This window comes from Electrophorus electricus, chromosome 12 (genome assembly GCF_013358815.1).
Source record: "Electrophorus electricus isolate fEleEle1 chromosome 12, fEleEle1.pri, whole genome shotgun sequence".
NCBI classification, from domain to species: Eukaryota; Metazoa; Chordata; class Actinopteri; order Gymnotiformes; family Gymnotidae; genus Electrophorus; species Electrophorus electricus.
In genome coordinates, this window is record NC_049546.1 from 5,640,670 (window position 1) to 5,660,045 (window position 19,376).

General features: G+C 49.3%; 1 protein-coding gene across 9 annotated transcripts in view; it reads right to left on the bottom strand.

Annotated features, from left to right (window-relative positions):
• The window catches only part of diaph2 (diaphanous-related formin 2), a 333,658-nt gene that overhangs the window by 26,038 nt on the left and 288,244 nt on the right, over positions 1 to 19,376 (bottom strand). For 7 of the 9 annotated variants that reach the window (XM_027027635.2, XM_027027947.2, XM_027027870.2 and 4 more), the window contains 3 exons: positions 10,576 to 10,668; positions 8,704 to 8,754; positions 4,788 to 5,812 (listed from right to left, as the gene is read on the bottom strand). In XM_027027635.2, the coding sequence (XP_026883436.2) occupies positions 5,556 to 5,812; positions 8,704 to 8,754; positions 10,576 to 10,668 (401 nt within the window). In that variant the 3' untranslated portion in view covers positions 4,788 to 5,555. Of the gene's footprint in view, positions 1 to 4,787; positions 5,813 to 8,703; positions 8,755 to 10,575; positions 10,669 to 19,376 lie in introns of those variants that run through there. The other 2 variants (XM_027028101.2, XM_027028176.2) reach the window with 2 other exon arrangements.

The window sequence follows — 19,376 nt, forward strand, 5'->3', positions numbered from 1 at the left end:
GTCTTTAAAACATTCAAAGCCTTCCTTTTAGAGAGGCCAACTTTTGTTTGCTTACAAAAGGCCAACCAGAGGTAGCCCTATAAAGCAGACCCCGTTCAAAATCAGATTACTTCCACTGAAATCACCCTTTCTCCAACTGCCAGTTAACTATGTAGCTTCTGTTGTCTCTGTCTGAATAACCCATTTCAGCATGATGGGCATTGGCAGTGTATTGCTGCGTTTATTGCTACGCTTTTTCCCTAAGCAAAGAAAAAAGGCATATTACCGCCCTTCCCCCTTTTCTAGATTTTTTTTTCTTTGAAAAATCTAGGACACATGCCCCTGAGGAGCACGGAGTCTTTTAATTCATTCCCACCTTTTCTTTCCGGCTGCCATCTCTGAAGCTTCCTTCTATGCCCAGAAGAGATTTGTTCAGGCCGGACCATCAAAGCAATTATTGTAGCGGCCTGCTTTCCTATTATGAGGGGAGATGACTGACAACAGCAGGACGGTCGATGGCGGACGCCATTTGGCCCCAATTTACTCGATGCTTCTCCCTCATCAGGAGCGGCATGGGCACGCAAACAAAACGAGTGATGTCCAACGCCGGTGGAACTCCTGGCCGGAGCCGCGGGGCCGGAGCCGGGAGCTCGAGTGGGTCAGTCGGGACGCCCGTTTGAGTGAACTCTGGGGTCAGACAGTCAGGCTGCGACGTGCTGTAATTAAAGGGACGGGCAAAGGAGGGTGGGCTCGTCGCTAACGAGAGCGATTTGTGCAGTACCTCCACGAAAGCGCGCGGCGAGCACCTCAGGGAGGACGCGACGTGGGCCCAAGCTGCCAACACGTTCGGCCAGGAACATGGGAAGTGGGTAGAGAATGAAAGACAGATGGGTGGCGCTTTGGCATGTGAGGGGGTGGAGGGGTAGTTCCCAAGGAGGACGGGAGGGGACCGTGGACTGGAGGACGTGGCATGCCAGCTAACTCCTGGAGCGTGCTGTTCTGATGTCATTTCCTCAATGTGCCAAAAAAGCCTCCACTTTCTTTTCTGCACTTAATAATTCCTCTCCTCAATTATTTATGATATATAAGCAGGAAGGAGCATCTAATTCATTACTAACGGCTCCTGTAAAAATGTAATAACTGCTCCGTCGGCCTTATCGGCAATCAAGCCCATGCTTTAGACAGTCATTTAGCACAAGTGTGAACTTATTAATAAAGTTATCCTGTACAAGTCAGAATCGCTGGCTGTAGAACCTCAGTTTTATCGCATAGAGCACAGTTGATTTTAAAATACTTTTTTCTGTTAACGATAATGTGTGTATGGCTGCATTTGGGTGTGCATGCTAGAATGGAAGTGAAAGCTGGAGTAAATTACTTTGATTAAGATCTTTGTTCTTGTGTGCTGCCTTTCGAGACATGTGTCAATCATTTATGATTCTAATGATTTACATGACATACTGACTGTATGTTTCCCTGAGTTAATACAGACATATTTGCATTCACGCACGCACGCACTCACACACACACACACACATATAGATAAACTCACACAGAAAGTACAAACATAAACACACAATACACCTTGGGGAACGTGAACTCTGCATGCTGTAGTCATTGTGCTCCGGTGCACAAAGATCGGCCCTAACCCACACAAGGAGGCCCGTGTGGGGGAGCCGAAGAGAGAGGAGGGCAGCCCTTCTGGAGGAGGAGGAGGAGGAGGAGAATTGGTGCGTCTCCTTATCTGGCAGCAGTTCTTCCGTCCAGGAGACGGAGGTCACGCAGCCATGCAGATTCCGGCAGATTTACCATCCCGTTCAGAATCAGGCGTGTTGGCCCTATTGATAAAGCCTTCACAGCCCTGCCTCTCTTCTGACTCTCTCCCTGGCGTTAGGCTGTTTATGGAGATAGGGTCTGTTCAACACCTACGTCTATTTTAAACTAAGGTATTAGTCATCTCATACAGGGGAGCCTCTGCACATAGCAATTTATGGAATTCATGAATACCAGGCTTTCTCTTTCTCTCTCTCTCTCTCTCTCTCTCTCTCTCTCTCTCTCTCTATCTCTCTCTGTGAGGTCTGCAGCAGTCATTACATGTCTTTTTCAGAACAAAGGGAACATTATGCTACATCTCTGTTCACACTTAGTGCCCAGAAGTTGTTTAAACATGTAGATACAACTGCAATTCAGTAAATTGCTGATTTATAAGAACTACCTAGGCTAATTAAAGTGTACCAAAGCACTTGGTACTTTGCCCAATGGCTATGATTTATGCTTTCTCAATAGTACCCACTATATATGTGATTAATATGAAAATCTAAGATAGGATCACTTAGTATCAGGCTCTGCCACGGCCTGCTAAATGAACCCACTGCCACGCTGCCTCTACGTCACACTGAGCTATTATCGTATCACGGCGAACGGCAGCCTGACCAGCTCGACCCAGGTTCCAAAAGGACACAGAAAGCAGGATCAAATCTGGATCGGTCCCTGCCAAGGCCACCGAGGGGCTGCTTTTAGCACTGGGGTGAAAGGCGCGGCGAGGGCTTGCACGTGCGCCGGGATGCTGCGGTTCCCTTTCGCTTCCCGGGCCTGCTCGGCTGCGCAGAGTGAAGTCTCACGACCTCGAAGAGCACACTCGTGGGTAATTAAAGCATCGCGGCCGATCTCCTCGCTTCCGAGGACAGTAAATACGCTGTTGGCAGGAAAAAAAAACAAAACAAAACACGGCAATTACGGTGACAAGCTTTAGACTAATTGTATCATTGTAGGGAGGCGCGCGAACACAAAAGGCAAATATGCATTTGGCATTCCACAGGTCTGGAAAAAGCTCGGAAAAGGAAAAGTGAATATTTGGAAAATATAAATGGCACACCTTCATAGCACGCACTTCCTTTCTTCAAAATTTGACATGCTCAGTTCATGGCAGGATTTACTAAAAAAACACTAGAACTAAATGTAAAATGTTTTCCTTCGGGGACCTCGCTGCTCACGCAAACAGAGCACCATCAAGTCAAACGGGTTCGACGGGAGGGAGATAAGGGGAGTGGAGTCACTAAACCAGTGGGATTAGTGCTAAGTAACTAAATGGGCCACATCACTTTTCCATTACCACAGTGGAATTGCTATTTGGGCTGCTGAAATATAGACGAAAAGGTGGAGAGCCCCACCGCACCGACATGGGCGTTCATTCAGGGGAAAATGTTGTACACTACAAGCCCCCCCCCCCCCCTTCTATTTTAGCAAATGAAAATGTGCCGTCATATACCAGTGGGCCGTTAATAAATAAACTTGACGAGAATAAACAGATAAATAAATAAATGCAGGCGAGCCACAAACGGGCATCCGTCAGCATTCCTGATGGGACGATGTGAGCCGGGATCACGCTTCACTTGAGAGAGCGTGCCTGTGCAAGGGATGATTCCTGCTGATTGTGTGCATAAACACACACACACACACACACACACACACACACAGTAGAGGCTGTCTGCAGAACGCTGCTTTAGAAGGCTCACAAGCCTTCACTCTTTTATTTAGGTTCTGTTTGTCCCTCTGTGTATGTCTAAAAATTCACTTCCTCCTACTCAACATGCCTTAAGATCTGCTCTTGCTTTGATAGCCACCCTTTTGCCTTTTACTGTTTCAGTATTTCACTATCTTTAGGAAATCTAAACTCTCCTTCTCCCCCCTCTCTGTTAAGGAGTGCACCCCAGGCAGTGACATTAATGGTCCTCTCTAACTCTCAAATCTCCGGTTTGTGCTGTTGTCACTGCTTTGAAAAGTCACTGCGCTGACAGGACTCCAGTCTGTTCTCGTCAGCATCCGTCATGAGCGCGGCCTCTGCAGCTCCAGCTCAGCCCTCCGAACCACGTTTGCACTGCGATCCCCCATAAATGTTCCAAAATACACGTTTAGACCAATAAGAGCCCTGCCACACTGATTCCATTTTGCTATAGAAGTTGATAAACTTGGCATAGCTGGCTGCAGCTTCAACAGATTCACTCAAGCAGGGAAGGAGGAAGTAATGCAGGTCTCAATCCACCGGGGGCAGTATGGTGCTCAGACGACTCACAGTGTTTGTTTCCCAGAAGGCTACACATCAATGTAAACATACTAGGTGAAGCAAACAGCTTCGCGTCCAATGAACCGCCTACTTGCAGCGATGAGTAATCGTGTGTAAGATGAGTGTGGCCCCTCCTCCTTACATTAATAAGTTTGTGTTTAAAAGTACTGAGCATCTCTACTTGAACTGATTTTGAATAAATGAGGTTTATTTTGTCATTTTCCTAAATGCTTGAATAAACTGGTTTATTTTTCTAAATCCCAGTTAACATCATCGCAGGGTGTAGTATACTGCACCGTAACTCAGTGTTGTCTTACTATAACAGAACATATCTTTGCAGGATATCTTTGGTGTTGAATATTTGTCAGAATCACTTGATCAAACTTTGATCAAAAATCGACTTGCTGCTTGCAAAAAATGCAAGCCTGCATGTTTCAGTATTTCCAATTCATATTAAAATATTAGTCAAACACAAACTAATTTGGTCTGACACCTGTCAAACCACATATCAAATACTGAGGGCTATCTCGTAACGCACCCACAATAAACCTCCAAACCACATTACTCGCATTCCTCGCAAATGGCAAAGCTAAAATATTCATTCCCATTGCCACGCCTGACAGATCTTGGATGGCTGAGGACGCACAAATTCAAACACTGTTCAGCCATATTCATCTCATATTCGTAATAGATGGCTCAAATTTGTAAAATTAGACGGGAACTGACAAAGAAAGTGGAAGCAGCCAAAAGAATGATGAGCATAATGCTATATTTATTCTAATCATCGCAAGCGATTGTGTTTTAATGCACCATTGCTGAACTTTGCATTTCTTAAGGCAAGCAGCTATCAGTATTCCTCGGGAATATTATGATGTCTATATTTTAGGGCTATCAGTATTCATCTGGAATATTATTATATCTATATTTTAGGAGTGGTGCCTCCATGAATTCCTTGGTCTTGAGTCAAGGCTGCGGTTTTTGCAAAGTGAATTATGGCTATAATTAGGGATCCTTCAAGTCAGGGGAGAAAATAGTTCTGGAAGTTTGCCAGCCAAAATAATAATAATAATAATAAAATCAGATCAGACTCTCTCTGGTAAATTGATCTTGTATTGCCAATTAGCACTTAGGATGAACTTTCGTATCAGGCCACACACTCAAAGCCACGGCGTCATTCAACAGAATTAACGTTGCTTCTTTTTTGGAACACACAGAGACCGAACAAAATAACGGATACTGTTGCAGTGCTATAAGTCATGAACGAGTGCCAAGCATCAACAAGCACGCCCGGCCGCGGCTATCTCTGTTGCCGTGGAGCAGTTGGTCTTCTCAGACGGACGGGGAGAAAAGCAGCAGAATCCAAGGTCCTCTGCAGCGGGGCGCAATCGACTCCTCCTGAAAGAGGGTTTATCTCCAGGAGTCCGCCCAGCCCTCTGGGCCCACACGTGGGCGCGCCCGGCACCGCGAGCTCTGCGTGAGGGCAACGAGCTGCTGTTTGTCTCCTTTCTTGCGAACTTTAGAGGTCGAAAGGCTCTCGCCGGAAATCTAAGAGCGGCCGGCGACGGGGGAGGCCGGGCGCCCAGCCTTGCTGGCGCGATTTATCCTGCCGTGTCACACTGCCAGCTTGTTTAAGGAGGGTCGCCGGCTCGAAAGCCCACACGCTGGATATATGCGCTGCAGGTGCACACACGCTGCTCCGCATCTCCCGCCTTACCTCTGACGGGGCTCGCCAGTGCACACTGACAGATGACCCTTTCCGGGTTCTTCTTCTCCCTGCATCTCATGACAAAGGAAGCAGGTCAACTTTTGTGTATCAAACTGTTTTTATTCCCCTCCCCCCGCCCCAAGCCTGGCGTCTCAGCCTATCTGCCTCTCCCTTTCACCCCAGAGTTGAAAACTATCCTTATCTATCACGTGCAGGTGATAGGTTTCAAGCAGTCAACTCCACAGAGTGGGGCACTTCCTCCTATTGATATCTGGCATCTACTAAGCCCTCCGAGCCAATGGCAAGCCTTCTAGCCCCTAGGTCCCCTCAGCCCTGAGCAAATCATGTTAGCCCCTCTTCCTTCTGGAGCGGCCCCGGGCGAACCACATGAATAACATCTATCAACACCCTGAAGTGGAGCGCTTCAGGATTCGGAGGCAGGGGGGTTGGCTGTCAAGAAGTGCTGCACAGCAACACTCTTTTGTGTGTGTGTGTGTGTGTGTGTGTGTGTGTGTGTGTGTGTGTGTGTGTGGGGGGGGGGGGGGGGTGGGTGTGATCAAATGCAAGGGTGTAAGTGAAAAAGGAAGAAATAGATGTGTATACGATGATAGATTAATTGCTATGGGACTCTATCACAAACTCATGTTTATATTATGATAACACTGATTAATTGTGGAAGCAAATACTGGATTTCCTGTTGATGTGTGCTATGAAAGAGGCAGAATAAAGGCAGAAAGGCAAACAGGAATGACTCGGCACACCCCGACACAATGGTCCAGGGGAGGCAGAAGGATCACATTATAGAGAGATCATTTACAACATCATGTGAGGAACGGAGGGGAAAAATTCTTAATCTCTGTCCAGAACACTCTACTTTCTGCCATCAGCTCGCCACCCCCCTCGCTATCACATGGATTCTTTCTTTCTGACTTTAAAATTTCATGACTGAAAATAGGTAATTTAATCTTCATTAAACATACAGGGCCCACTTTCTCTGCCTCAGTGAATTAACTGCTAGACTTGGGCAGATAAGACAGTTGGGCTCAAATCCTATAACTCTGACAAGCGTTATATCAATGCCTCTCTGTTTTACTGGAGGTGAGAGGATCTTCTCCTCAATGTCAAGCAGGACCTCTCTGGGCTGAAGGGAAACGTTTAATAGACAAAGAGATGAAAGCGAAAGTGCCCGGAAACAGGAAAGATCGAGGCCTTGACATTAAGGTTGGATTCCACTTCGGAGACCAACTGGATGCGCCTACGGATGGCTGAATACATGGCCACTGGCCTAAGATATCTAAAAGGACTTTAGAGCATTATTTAAAAACAAATAATAAAAAAAAAAAAACACCCAAAACACACTGGCTCCACTGGAATAACAGATTTAGAATCTGCAAGATGTGTTAGCGATAAGGACCAGCAGCCAATACCACATGTAATATTCATGTAAAAACAGTCAAAGAGGAGCAGCAGGCACAGAGAGAGAGAGAGACCCAAAACATCAAAGCTGTCATCTTCACTACCGAATGACATTATCAGACTCTGCAAGCTAAATGTTACCTAAATATTCTGCATTTCCCATCTCTTCAAAGTGGCTTTGCCTTAGAGGCAGACATTTGATCTGATTGACTAAGGTGTGTTTCATTATCTAATCAACCCATGCTATAGGACTTAATTGTTTTTTTTTTTTAGTGACTTACGTTTTGATCTCTCTCTCTCTCTCTGTCTGAGTACATACCCTAAAGCTGCGTCTGCTCAACAGCTGTGACACACACTGATTCTAGCAACATTAATTCAAGCTTCTGTTCCGGATGTAGTCAATGAAACCGACGCTTTTTCTGGTTCTCTGCCTGCACCGGCATTCAAACTCTCCCAAACAAAAGCGACGCGAACCCACACACAAACACAGGCAAAGTGGGCTGTGTGTGCACATGCATATTTGATACATCTCCGACACAGTGTGCACTTCTGGTTCCTCTGCTGCTTTCTTTCCTCTGCAGGCACCCGAGCTGCGTCAGAGATGCAGGCGTGCAGTGAGGCTGGGGGGGGGGTATTGTGTGTAGGATAAGGGAGTGTGCAGATTTAGTACACTAACAAGTCATTTCAGGCATATGCAATATAAAAGGTCCTCACAGAGAGAGAGAGAGAGAGAGAGAGAGACACAGAGAGAGACAGAGAGTAATGCGGGGAGAGAGGTGGAGCTCTGTCACAGTTGTTCCGAAGTAGGTCAGGGCACAGAGAGGCTAGAATCCATTAGAAGTGAGTATTTTTGGGGGCTCTGTGTATCCGGTGGCATTCTCGAGCAGAAAGCCATGGTGCCAAAGTAGAGGAAGAAGTGCACAGGAAAAGATAGGAATAAAAGAGAAAGAGCGCATGGTTGGGCTGGAACGGAGACCGCTGGGAACGAGCACTTCTCTGCGCTTTTACACGAGGGGGGTGGGGTGGGGTGGGGGGGGGGGTTATGTGGTGGAACATGACACCACGCGCCGTGGCTTTGGGGAAGCGTCAGCCCAGACGCGCACTCTACGGCGGCTGGTCACACAGATGAGAAACGCCGCTGAGCTCTCGACAGCGTGTGCTGCAGATAGGCCTTCAAAAACACCCCACTTCAGTTTTGATTCGAAAGGCTGACATACCGGCCAGCTGGGCGCATTGTTGCTAATGTACAACAATGAAATACCATCAGGCAGGCTTATATTCCTTCTAGTAATAAAGGTAATATGACTAGAATACACCGAAACGTACTACCTAGTGTTGTGCAAATCACTTAATGAATCCTGTATTCGTAAGTAAAACGGATGGATGAATCAATCGCTCTGATCAGAAGACCTGATCAGAGCAGACACCCTTATGCAGCTCTGGAGCTCAGCTAGATTCCTCAGCTCTGATGTGTGAACAATAAGCACGTGTTACAGCCAGCATAGCAGGGACAGGGGAATTAACGCCAACTCGGTTAAGTTACCATGATTAGCGCCTGGCCACCGAGCGGCTGCACAGGAAGGACTTTGATCACCTGTAATATTGACGAAGTGGGCACAGAGAGAGAGAGAGAGAGAGAGAGAGAGAGAGAGAGAGAGAGAGAGAGAAAGAAAACGGGAAAAAGAGAGAAAGAGAGAGATGTCAAACATGAGGTATTTCAGGAGTTCGTAACCAATTACCCACTTCGAAACTCTCAGTGTTGTCAAACTTCAGCCCACACACACGAGAGGGTGACAGGAAAGGAAAAAAAAAAGAGACAGACAGACACAGAGAGAGAGAGAGAGAGAGAGAGAGAGAGAGAGAGAGAGAGAGAGAGAGAGAGAGAGAGAGAGTGGAGCAATGGAGAACAGAGCGCCGGTAAAGAGAAAAGCCAAAAAAGAAGATGGTGTGAGAGGAGAGACATCGCGGCAGGGAGAAAGTGGGAGGTCTGGTCCAAACCCTGCCTCTGCCTCTGCCTCCATCCCCCACCCCCCACCCCACGTCACTCTCAGTCAAGCAGCCGTCAGAGACGGCCTGGAGCAGGGCGCTCTCCCCAGCGCTGCCTGCCTGCCAGGCACTGTCAGGGGGCCAGCGACGAGGGCCTCCCAGCGGCGCCGAGTGCCAGACAGGTTTGATACAGCATGACACCTTACTTATTCATGCCCCTTTATTAGACCTCTGTGCCGGCATGAGGGATCGTGGAGAGAAGTTCTAGCCGGGAGAGGAGAAGCCTGGGTAGCTGCACGGCGGTGGGACGGCGCACGCGCGGGATATCAAGGCCAGGGTCCTTTACTGTAAAGGCCTAGGGCCTTTCCCTTTAAGGATGACTGATAAATAAATAAGGACTTTGACACGTTTTCCATTCTTGGAACGCCTAATGATATGTATGGGCCTTAGTTCCAGCCTGCTGTACACAACGCAGCGCGCTGCCTTCCTCTGGGAATCTGATGACACAGGTAAGATTGGGAGCAGTAAATCTGCATGGGCCGGACCGTGTTATAAGAATGACGTTTTGGGGCCAATGCTACTATGGAGGAACGCGTCCGCGGCTATAGACACTTGTCTCCCTGTCCTTGGCATTTCCATTCAGCATGGCACCTCCACCAGGTGTCCTGTTTTGCTTCCCCTGTGTCTAGACGATTCATCATGGCGGGATGGAATATGTTAACATTAAGATTATGTTAAACTGTCCTCTGCGGACCCAGTCCCTACAACCCATTTTTATTGTAATCAGGGGCTTATGAATGGCGATGTAGCAATGAATCTGTTATGAAGTGCATCAGAGACATATTATAAAACATAATGAAGAGCTCCAGAATGCTGGGCTGCAGAAGGGTAATAAAGTAGCCCAACAGAGCACTGTGATTGTGTGTGTACGTGTGTGTGAGTGTGTGAGTGTGTGTGTGTGTGTGTGTGTGTGTGCGCGTAGGGTGGGGTTGTGTGGGGTGGGTGGGGAGGGAGTGTCTGCGCAGAGAAAATAGTAGCACTACTTTGTAAGAAGCTGTAAAGTGTCTGATAAAACTGACACTGGAACTCAAGTAGGTAGTTTCGGCAACGGCTGTTTAGTGTTTCGGGGGGTACTAGGAGGGTTCTTTGAGGAGATTTGGAGCTGCGGATTCTTATCAGTGTGTGAGGATCGTTTGGGGTCGGGGAATCTCACCAGCGCGTGGGGTTCGTTTGGGGTCGGGGAATCTCACCAGCGCGTGGGGTTCATTTGGGGTCGGGGAATCTCACCAGCGCGTGGGGTCCATTTGGGGTCAGGGAATCTCACCAGCGCGTGGGGTCCGTTTGGGGTCGGGGAATCTCACCAGCGCGTGGGGTTCATTTGGGGTCAGGGAATCTCACCAGCGCGTGGGGTTCATTTGGGGAATCTCACCAGTGCGTGGGGTTCGTTTCCTGCGGTCACGGAAGGCCGCGCCAGACTGCAGCGCCTCCATCAGGCTGTCCATCACACCTGTCTCATCTCCTTCTGTAAGGGGAAGAGAAGAGAGAGGACAGGTTAAAGTTTCTCATAAGACAAACAGACACACACACACACACACACACACACACACACACACACACACACACACACACACACACACACACACACACATCTCTAAATGCCGTCTGTCCAGCTGACAACAATAAAGCGATGTCATCATGAATGCGGCAGGTTCAGATGAAACGAAGGATGGGTACTCCGCCCTCCAACTCGCTCGCCTGCCCGCCCGCACAACTCCGAACGGCACAGCAGCTAACGGTGGGGGGACGGCAAGCGTGAAGGCGCGGTTGGCTGAGCGGGCTGTGCGAGGAGCCGCCGTGCGGACGACAAAGGCCTTCGCTGATGGCCACTGACAGGTATTCTTTCTGTGGCTTGTGTTGGGCAGCTAAGTGCCCTTTACCGTGATTTAGCGCGGAGCCGGTCAATACCGAGACGTTCTATCATCGTTCTGTCCACGACAGGGGGATGTGCCTGGGAGCCATTCGGGTCGCCGGGCCGCATCATGGTGGGGATGGGGGGGTCATTACACGGGCACTGGAGTGACCAGCCAGGCCTGTGAAACTCCAGCTACCTCGGGACAAAAACCACTGCCTCGGTTTGTGTGGTGGTGTGAAATAAGTCTACGGCCTGCGGCACAACAGCAGACCGAGCGTTGTGTCTCACATCCTTTAACGCGCTGCTCCGATGGCGGCGTAAAGTCGCCTGGCGATATGTAATGAATCCTGTGGGCCTCTCCGCCTGGAGTTTCACAATCTTTCTTCCATGTGAGCATATGGCACAGAGACCACAAAACATCTGTCTGCTCTGGGGTTCAAAAAATACGCTTTATCTGGGTCATCTATCTTTACCCTATAGGCCTACTAATGAGTCGGAGGGTCCCTGCTTCATCAAGGTGGTCCTGCACGGGCGTTATTTTAAACTGGGATCATTAGGGTGACTTATGGCCCAGTGTGGCGCAGTGTCCGTGCTACTCCCGGATGTGTGGGAGGCACAAGCCCGGATTCCCGCCGTCTGCGTCGTCGGGGAGGAAAGTCAAGGCGGAGACGGCGGCTGCTTTAGGCAGCGGACTCGAGCTTGGTAATCAATCTTTTATTTTATCAAACCGTCAAAGCAGATGACAGTCAGCAAATTGAATTTAGAAGAGGGGGAGGGTTGACACGGCAATGTAATTAATTTGAGGAAATGCCACACACTTCGTACACTGGTGCAGGAACCGCAGAAGTGCAGGAATTTTCTCACCGCCACCTTGCACGGGAAAGGATGTCAAATATAAACCAAAGGACAGAGAAATCAAGAACAAACAACTAGAAGTGAAATAAAATGAAAGCATAAAAAAATCTTCAGCGTTGGTGATAATTTCTCCATTTCCACACTCTTGCTTCCTTCCTGAGGCTCTTCCCAGGGGACACTGCAAATTCAAAGAAGCTCAGCGCTACTAAAAGCAGCTCTGATGAAATCAAGCTAATTAAACGAGCGGTTCCAGAACAAAACAGAGGAGAGCAAGGCAGGGCTTATCGCAGACAGCTCTGCAACACCTCCGCCCCTGGCCCCACGAGCTGGTATAAACCGGGGCACGCGCCCCGCTCGCGCCGAGAGCCGTCAGCTCGTCGACTTCCTCTGGAAGCGATGTCGGCTTCGAAAGTAGAGCCATCCGCGAAGTTTGCAGTGTCTCTGAAAGCTTGTCCATACCAACCAGGACATCCGACACATGCACGTACGCACACGCGCACACACAAGCTAGGCGTTTAGGGGGCAGGTAAACATTTATTAGAGGCAATGCGGCTCCCGAAACTTTGGACAGCCCCTTCTTCATTCCCTTCTTCTTGGGGACCTGGGCATCACAGGGGGCACCTGACACTTTGATCAATTTGTCCTACTTCTCGCTTAACTGTGGCCCAATTCATCATGTGTAATGAGCAGGACTTGGGAGCCTTGGTAGACTGGGTTCAGAGGAAAGCTCTCAGACACGAGGAAGCGCAATTACTAAAATGGGAAACATGCTCCCCAGTGACCCCAAAGCTCTCCATTAGCAATGTCCTATCGGGCCACGGGTCCGCAGGAACTAGCCGGACCTCTGCTCTCGCCGTGTGGGAAGGAGAGAGAAGCTGCCGGAGAAAATGGACTACCGTCTTGTTCTTTTAGCAGCCCAGAACATGCTGACACCTCTAAAGCAAGAGACAAAGGTGAGGGACTAGAGGAGTGCAATTAGAAATGAAACTGCCTAATGAGGTACTATTTGAAAACATCTTCTGTCGTAAGCTGTTCTGAAGATAGGTTGTAGCCCTTTGAAAGACTTTGTTTTGTCTCTCCTCAGTAATTATTTGGGTCTTATTTTGCTGATTAAACCCCATTTTACTATTAGCACATCATAGATTGTGCGCCTGAGTATTACAGAAAATATCAATGTTCTTTTTTTTTTTTACACCTTCGGCTCGTTGTACACAAAAAAGCAGATGCTTTCATAGCATTCGCAGATGGGATAAGATGGTCTAAGACCTGAGAAATCAATCCCCACATTCAACTGCGGTACTTGGGAAGAACCCCAGTCACGCTGCAGTTTGTAAACCGGAGGCAGCGTTGGTTCCGGGTCGCGTTCGTCCTCCGTGGCTCCCCGGCCGCGGGTCGGGCGGCCCGAGAGGCTGCCAAGGCGAGCGGGCACGCTCCGAGACGCGTCTTCGGCGGACTCTGATGTGCAGACGGATCCCGTTTCTTAATTAAGGGATAACAAGCCCAACCCGCCACTGGATTTACGAACTTCATACATCAGATTAGCTTCTCCAGAGCGAGCACCCTGGCAGAGGCTGGGAGCTTATCGCAGGCAGCGAGGGGCCACGAGGCAGGCGGGGTAAACGGAGTGAAACGCCGTGGAGGGGGAGGGAGAGGGCTGTGGGTAGGGTCCGTGGGACGGGGTCGTGGAGAGGCCCCGCCGGGGCGGGAACGTGCGGGTCGCGGACCTCCCGCCGAGCCACTCGACGGAGCGAGCCGGCTGACGTTTAATTATCCCGCCGATTCACGCGCACGCACGGCCGGACGCTTTCCTCCCTCCTTTGGCACGGCGGGCCGCGGCACCAGGGGCCGTTGGCATGGCCGCTCCGCTACGGCACGTGTGATCAAGTGCTGCTCGCCCACCGCCTCCCCGGCAACTAAAGCCAAATCAACAGGATTACCAGGAGAGGGCCGGCAAAGTGGGGCGTGCCGACGAAATCCTCCGCGGCTCTTCCCCGGATGGGCTGTTAATGGAGGCGAGATTAGCGTGGCTCTCCTGTGTCAGAACGGCACGTCCCGAGGTCGGCCTTCTTACGGACGAGTGCCGTTCGAGGCTCGGCGGTAATGCGACGTAAAGCCGGTAATAATGAGCACGTGCCTCGAGCACACCCGGCGCGCCAGACAACGTGTTTACACACAAAGTTTGCATGCAAAGCATTCAAGCTCGACGAAAAACACAAGTGGAGAAAAACAAAAATATCGTCGAGTGTAAATTAGAGAAATAGGTAAACAGGTAAGTAATATGAGATATAATGAACTGACATGGAGAAAGAGTGCAACATTCTGGGGAAAGGAAATCATCATAACCAAAAAGCAATTTTCCAACGGCTCCACGTTGAGTAGGAGGTGACATATTCAATCTGCATTCAGAGCCTTGTCTCCTTTTTAAACACCCATGCCACTGCAAGAATTATGCAGGAGGGTCAACATGATCTGTTCATAAATTCAATTTGCGATCTGTCATCTCCTCAGAATGCTGAGCAAAAGCACAAAGGATCGATGGAGGACTCTGTTTCCAACAGGCACGGCAGACACTACGTCTGTGCCTGGGCGCGCAGATCCGTTTCCCTTTTAATTTGACCGCAAGAGAATTTCAATTTGCCTTCATCCTACACATTACGCCGAGGTTACTCCTTTATAAACACTACAATACACAATACAAAATATACAAACAAACACATAACAAACTGCACACTTGGTTACTCTCCAGCCCAGTCGACAGCTGCGCAGAACACTCATCTGAGCTGAGTGAGTGGAAATAACGTCTCTGCATTTAGGCCGGATGAGCTGATAGGGAAAGATTGAAGCAAGCAGTGCAGAGCTGTAGTAGAGTGTGGGGACCAGAGCCACTCCTTGGGGCCCCAGATCTGCCAATCTCATTTGCCCTGTAAAGGATCTAGTAGTGGCTTGCAGGCCTCTGATGAGCTGAGACTCCCTGCTACAGCCCATGACCCATCTACGCCCACCATGTCCTTTCTGTAGCATGTGTCCAGCAAAGATGTGTTGGAGGAAAAAGACTAGACTGCCTACATGTAATACACCCCCCCCACACACACACACACACACCCCACCTCCCTTTCTTCGGGATTGTTTCTGAACACATTTTACCCCATCTGTTACCCTGCAGAAAGTCACCTGTGCAATTAACCTTGCACATTTGCTGGGAACAAAGCAAGAAAGGGGCTGCACTCTGGAGCCAGGTGTGTGGAGAGCTCCTAAGCTCACTTTATTGTTGTGTCTGTTGTGTCTGCATGTGTGTGTGTGTCTGTGTGTGCATGTGCGTGTCCACTCCTAGAGGAGGCATCTCTCGCGCGTCTGTCCACCCGCCCGTCTGTCTAAGAGTCCCTTTCAGCGCAATCACCAGCGGTGCATTACCCGCCGATGGGGCGCGGCTGGTCTGAGGTCAGCCTCCCACCTGTTACGAGCGGCCGTCTCCCAGAGAAAGCTGACACGCGAGCTGCCGCGTTGACCTCCGAGTTCCCAGACAGTGGCGGGAAGAGAGGAAGAGTGTCACCCTCTGCACTTTGCGGAAGCGAATGTGTCCAGCGCCTACCGAGCGAGCAGGGCCCGGGGAAATCATCAGCAAGATGGATGTGGCACCAGACGGACATTTTGGAGCGCTTCTCTGGAAGGGTCTGATGTGAAAACCCACTTATGTCTGCGCGTAATTTAATTAGAGGAGCTCTCCCAGCCAATCCCACGGCCAGGCACTCCCTCGCCAGGCCGAGGGCGGCGCCACGGGGTCTGGGCGTCCGAGGAGGAGAGGGTGGGGGTCACAGGGGTGAAACCAGGGGCCGAGATGGGCATTAAGATGGCAGATTAGTTAGAGCTTGCCGGAGATGCTAACCACCACATCCTGGTCCATTCCGCTCCTGGTCTCCTGCGACAGCCGATGGCTTTGGCCAAGAGCAGATAAAAGCACATTAGCCGGCACGGCTGTTTGCAGAAAAAAACGAAAAAAAAACAACAAAAAAAAAACACTGCCCCAGATAGCTGGATGCATGAATAAGTAAACAAACAAAAACACAAATGAAGCTTCCGTCTGGATGGATGCTGTGAGGCTCCACGCATGGAATAAAGCAAAGAAAAAGACTGGGGGTCCAGGAGGAACACCCCCACCCTGACCCCACACTGCACACTGAGCATTAAATATCAAACAAAAAGCCATCCAACTACATCATTTAATAACTAAACTGATATTATTAAACAAAAAATTTTACATTTACACCAATTTGCAGAATCTGGATTAGAAATAGCACTGTGCCAGCTATACTTCCTGCCTGAGGTTGTTGGGTGTGAAGGTTGTCGGGTGTGCGCTGTGGTGGAGGTGCGCCGTGATGGGCTTGGTGTGTGTGTGTGTGTGTGTGAGATTTCTGGTGGGAGTGATTTGTGTGTGTGTGTGTGTGAGTGATTTCTGGTGGGAGTGATTTGTGTGTGTGTGTGTGAGTGATTTCTGGTGGAAGTGATTTGTGTGTGTGTGTTTGTGTGCAATGGGGTGGTGTGTAAGATATCTGGCAGAAGATTTGTGTGTGTGATATCTGGCAGGAGTTGTTGTGTGTGTGTGTGTTTGTGTGTGTGTGTGTGTGTGTGTGTGAAAGAGGTGGTACATGAGTGTGTGACTGTGTGTGATGTCTGGTGGGAATGGTGTGTGTGTTGGTGGTAGTGAGTGAGTGTGTGTGTGTGTGTGTGTGTGTGTGTGTGATGACCCTCTACAGCTGCCCTGTCACTGGCCACTGAATGCCACACCTGTCTGAGGCTGCCTGCACTACTGCTCAAGTTGCTGGGCTTTGACAGCCAGAGCATGTGGGGGCCTTTGTAGTCGACTTAATTATGCCTGAGTGAGCGTGGAGAGGCTCCCCGGCCCTGGCGCTTGACAAGGAGTTATCGGAATGTAGAACCACCCATGGTTGGAGTTAATGACATTCAACACAGAACGCCAAGATATGGAGGCAGGGTGGAGCAGGGGAGGGGCGGAGGAGGGACCGGAGGGCCTGTCGCTTAGGAGGAGGCCGGACGCCTCTCGCATGGTGGCTCTCATTTTTCCTCTGACCTGAGGGAGACGCAGCTAAATTAAGTTAAACAGGCTTAAAGTGATTAGGGCTTAGTGGTACCCTAATTAGGGCTGCCTACATAAAAGTGGGTTCCAAAAAGAATAGATGTTTCTTATTGCCCCCCCCCCCACCAAAAAAAAAAAAAGATTATTTTATAGGTGCAAACTCCAAGGAGATGAACATCCCCTGAAGAAACATTAATTGGTAATGAAATAATTATCATAGAATAATCAAAGACTCTCTGTAACTCTTTTTCTGTCCAAGTTTGGGAAATCATTGTGGGGTATTAAAGGAACGGTGTCGTGGATGTGTGCTTGGCTTACACGGACTTGTTTCTCAATGAATCAATCAGTGAGATCTTGGGGTGGGAGTTGTTTAGGAGCAGCTAACTGGTTTCCAGGCTGCTCATGAGTGAAATCCAGCGTGCTATCATCGCCGCGAGGCAGACAGCCATCCAAAGCTGATAGGTCCCCAATCTAATACGTGGTTATTTATTACAGCCGATGCACTGCACCAGATAAGCCTGGTGCCCTTGCTGCAGTCTTTCAAGGTAATGACAGACAAAAAAACAAAAAAAACCCCCTAAAAACCCAACAACAACCCACAATGCCGAGCAACCCACAATGCCCCTGACTTCCTGAGCTGATTTCACTTGCGGCCGGTCTCCGTCCTCTGGGAGGCTTCGGGACATAATGTAGCGTTATTCAAAAGCGGAAAAAAAAGGATGTAGCTTGGTGACAGCTGGTGTAAATAACATCGCATGTGTGACAGAGGACGCTGACGCGCGTCTCCGACAGCTGAGCGGCCCTCTACATCAACGGCGCGGCTCGCGGAAAGCTCCGTCCATAGCATCAGCATTAAGATAATCGAAAAATTAGTGCTAATGGAATAAATGTGGCCTCGGCAGCATGGCTGAGCGCTATGCAAAATGGCTTGTCTGGATCGCTTACCCCTGAGCGGCGCAGGGAGGCGGGTCGTATCTCTGCGCCAATCACGTGCCTAATCTAGATCTTAATTAAAAATGGTAAAAGCAGCAGTGTAGGGGATCTTTCGTGCTCTTTCCCTGTTCTTGTCATGCTGCGGAATGCCTTGTCATGTCCTGACCTTTAGAAGAATTTTTCCTCTGCCAGAGCGGATATACAATCACCTAGACTGTTGCTACCAGCATGCATAAATCACAATTCTGGCCCTTGGAATTACTTCATTACAAGTGAATGCGTTGGGATTCACGCCATGGCCATGGTGTAAGCTAAACACAGCAGACTGACAAACATGAGCTAACGCGGCTGTGTAGATGAGGTCCTGAGGAGCTACTGCCCTGCACAGGGGCAGGTGTTGACTGTCCTGAAGCGCCTGAACCGGCTCATGAAGGACTTGGAAGGTAGCTGATGAACTTGACCCAGGTGCGCTGGAGAAGGAGAACCTCAGGGTACCGGGCCCCAGCACTGCAGCCGCAAACCTCGGCTCCGACGAGATCCCAGCGAGTTGCGGCGAGAGCCTGCATCGAGCATGCTCAGACCGTTCTTTCGGGTCTTCTCCGAAAAGTCATATGAGGCAACGCAACGCAACCAATCACCGGATGCGCACGTTTTTTTGGGTTTTTTTTTTTTTTGTAGAATTTTGTAAAAGATCCCTTTCACGTCCGGCGCGTCCTCGCGCGTTTCGCACTTGAGCGAATGCCGGCGTCAGCCTCCAGTCACAGTCTGGTTATCAGTCAGAACTCGCGCTCGGTGCCAATGGCCCGGGCACTCTGCAGTCTCAGAGGGTTCGTGCCGGGCCCTCCGGCCGCATCGGCTTCCGTGGCGGTACGGCACGCCGTTTCAAAAGAACGCCGCTACCCTCGCGAGGCGTGACGATCCGACACGGCTGTACATTGGGCCGCCTTTTTGTCCTTTTCTCCCGCAAATATGTGCGAGTCTTATTCAGTGCTCCCCTTTATGGCTTCTGCTGCATTGCCTTTAGAGAAGAAAGCCTGTGAAAATAATCATTTTTCTTACTCCAAGATGACTTTAGATTTAATTCCACTAACGCGGAAAGCAATGGAAAAGAAAAGCTTGCGTCAGAGTACATTACCTATAAAGGACGTCAGACCCTTTAGTAATACTGGATCGAAGTGCAATTGGTTTGAGAAGCTATAATCAGAATAAATAGGTAGTTTGTGTGTTGTTCACTGTAGGGTTAGATATATGTGACTAAACCGCACTTACTGTATGTTATCAAACTGGAGTGGAGACAAGAGATGTGAATTGTGTGTCCTTTAAGGTAAGATGATAAAGGCCCAAACTAAATTTTGCATTAGCAACAACAGTGTGCAGATGAATGTGCTACTATAAGCAACAGAATCTCCACACGCATACAAAAAATAAATAAAAAATC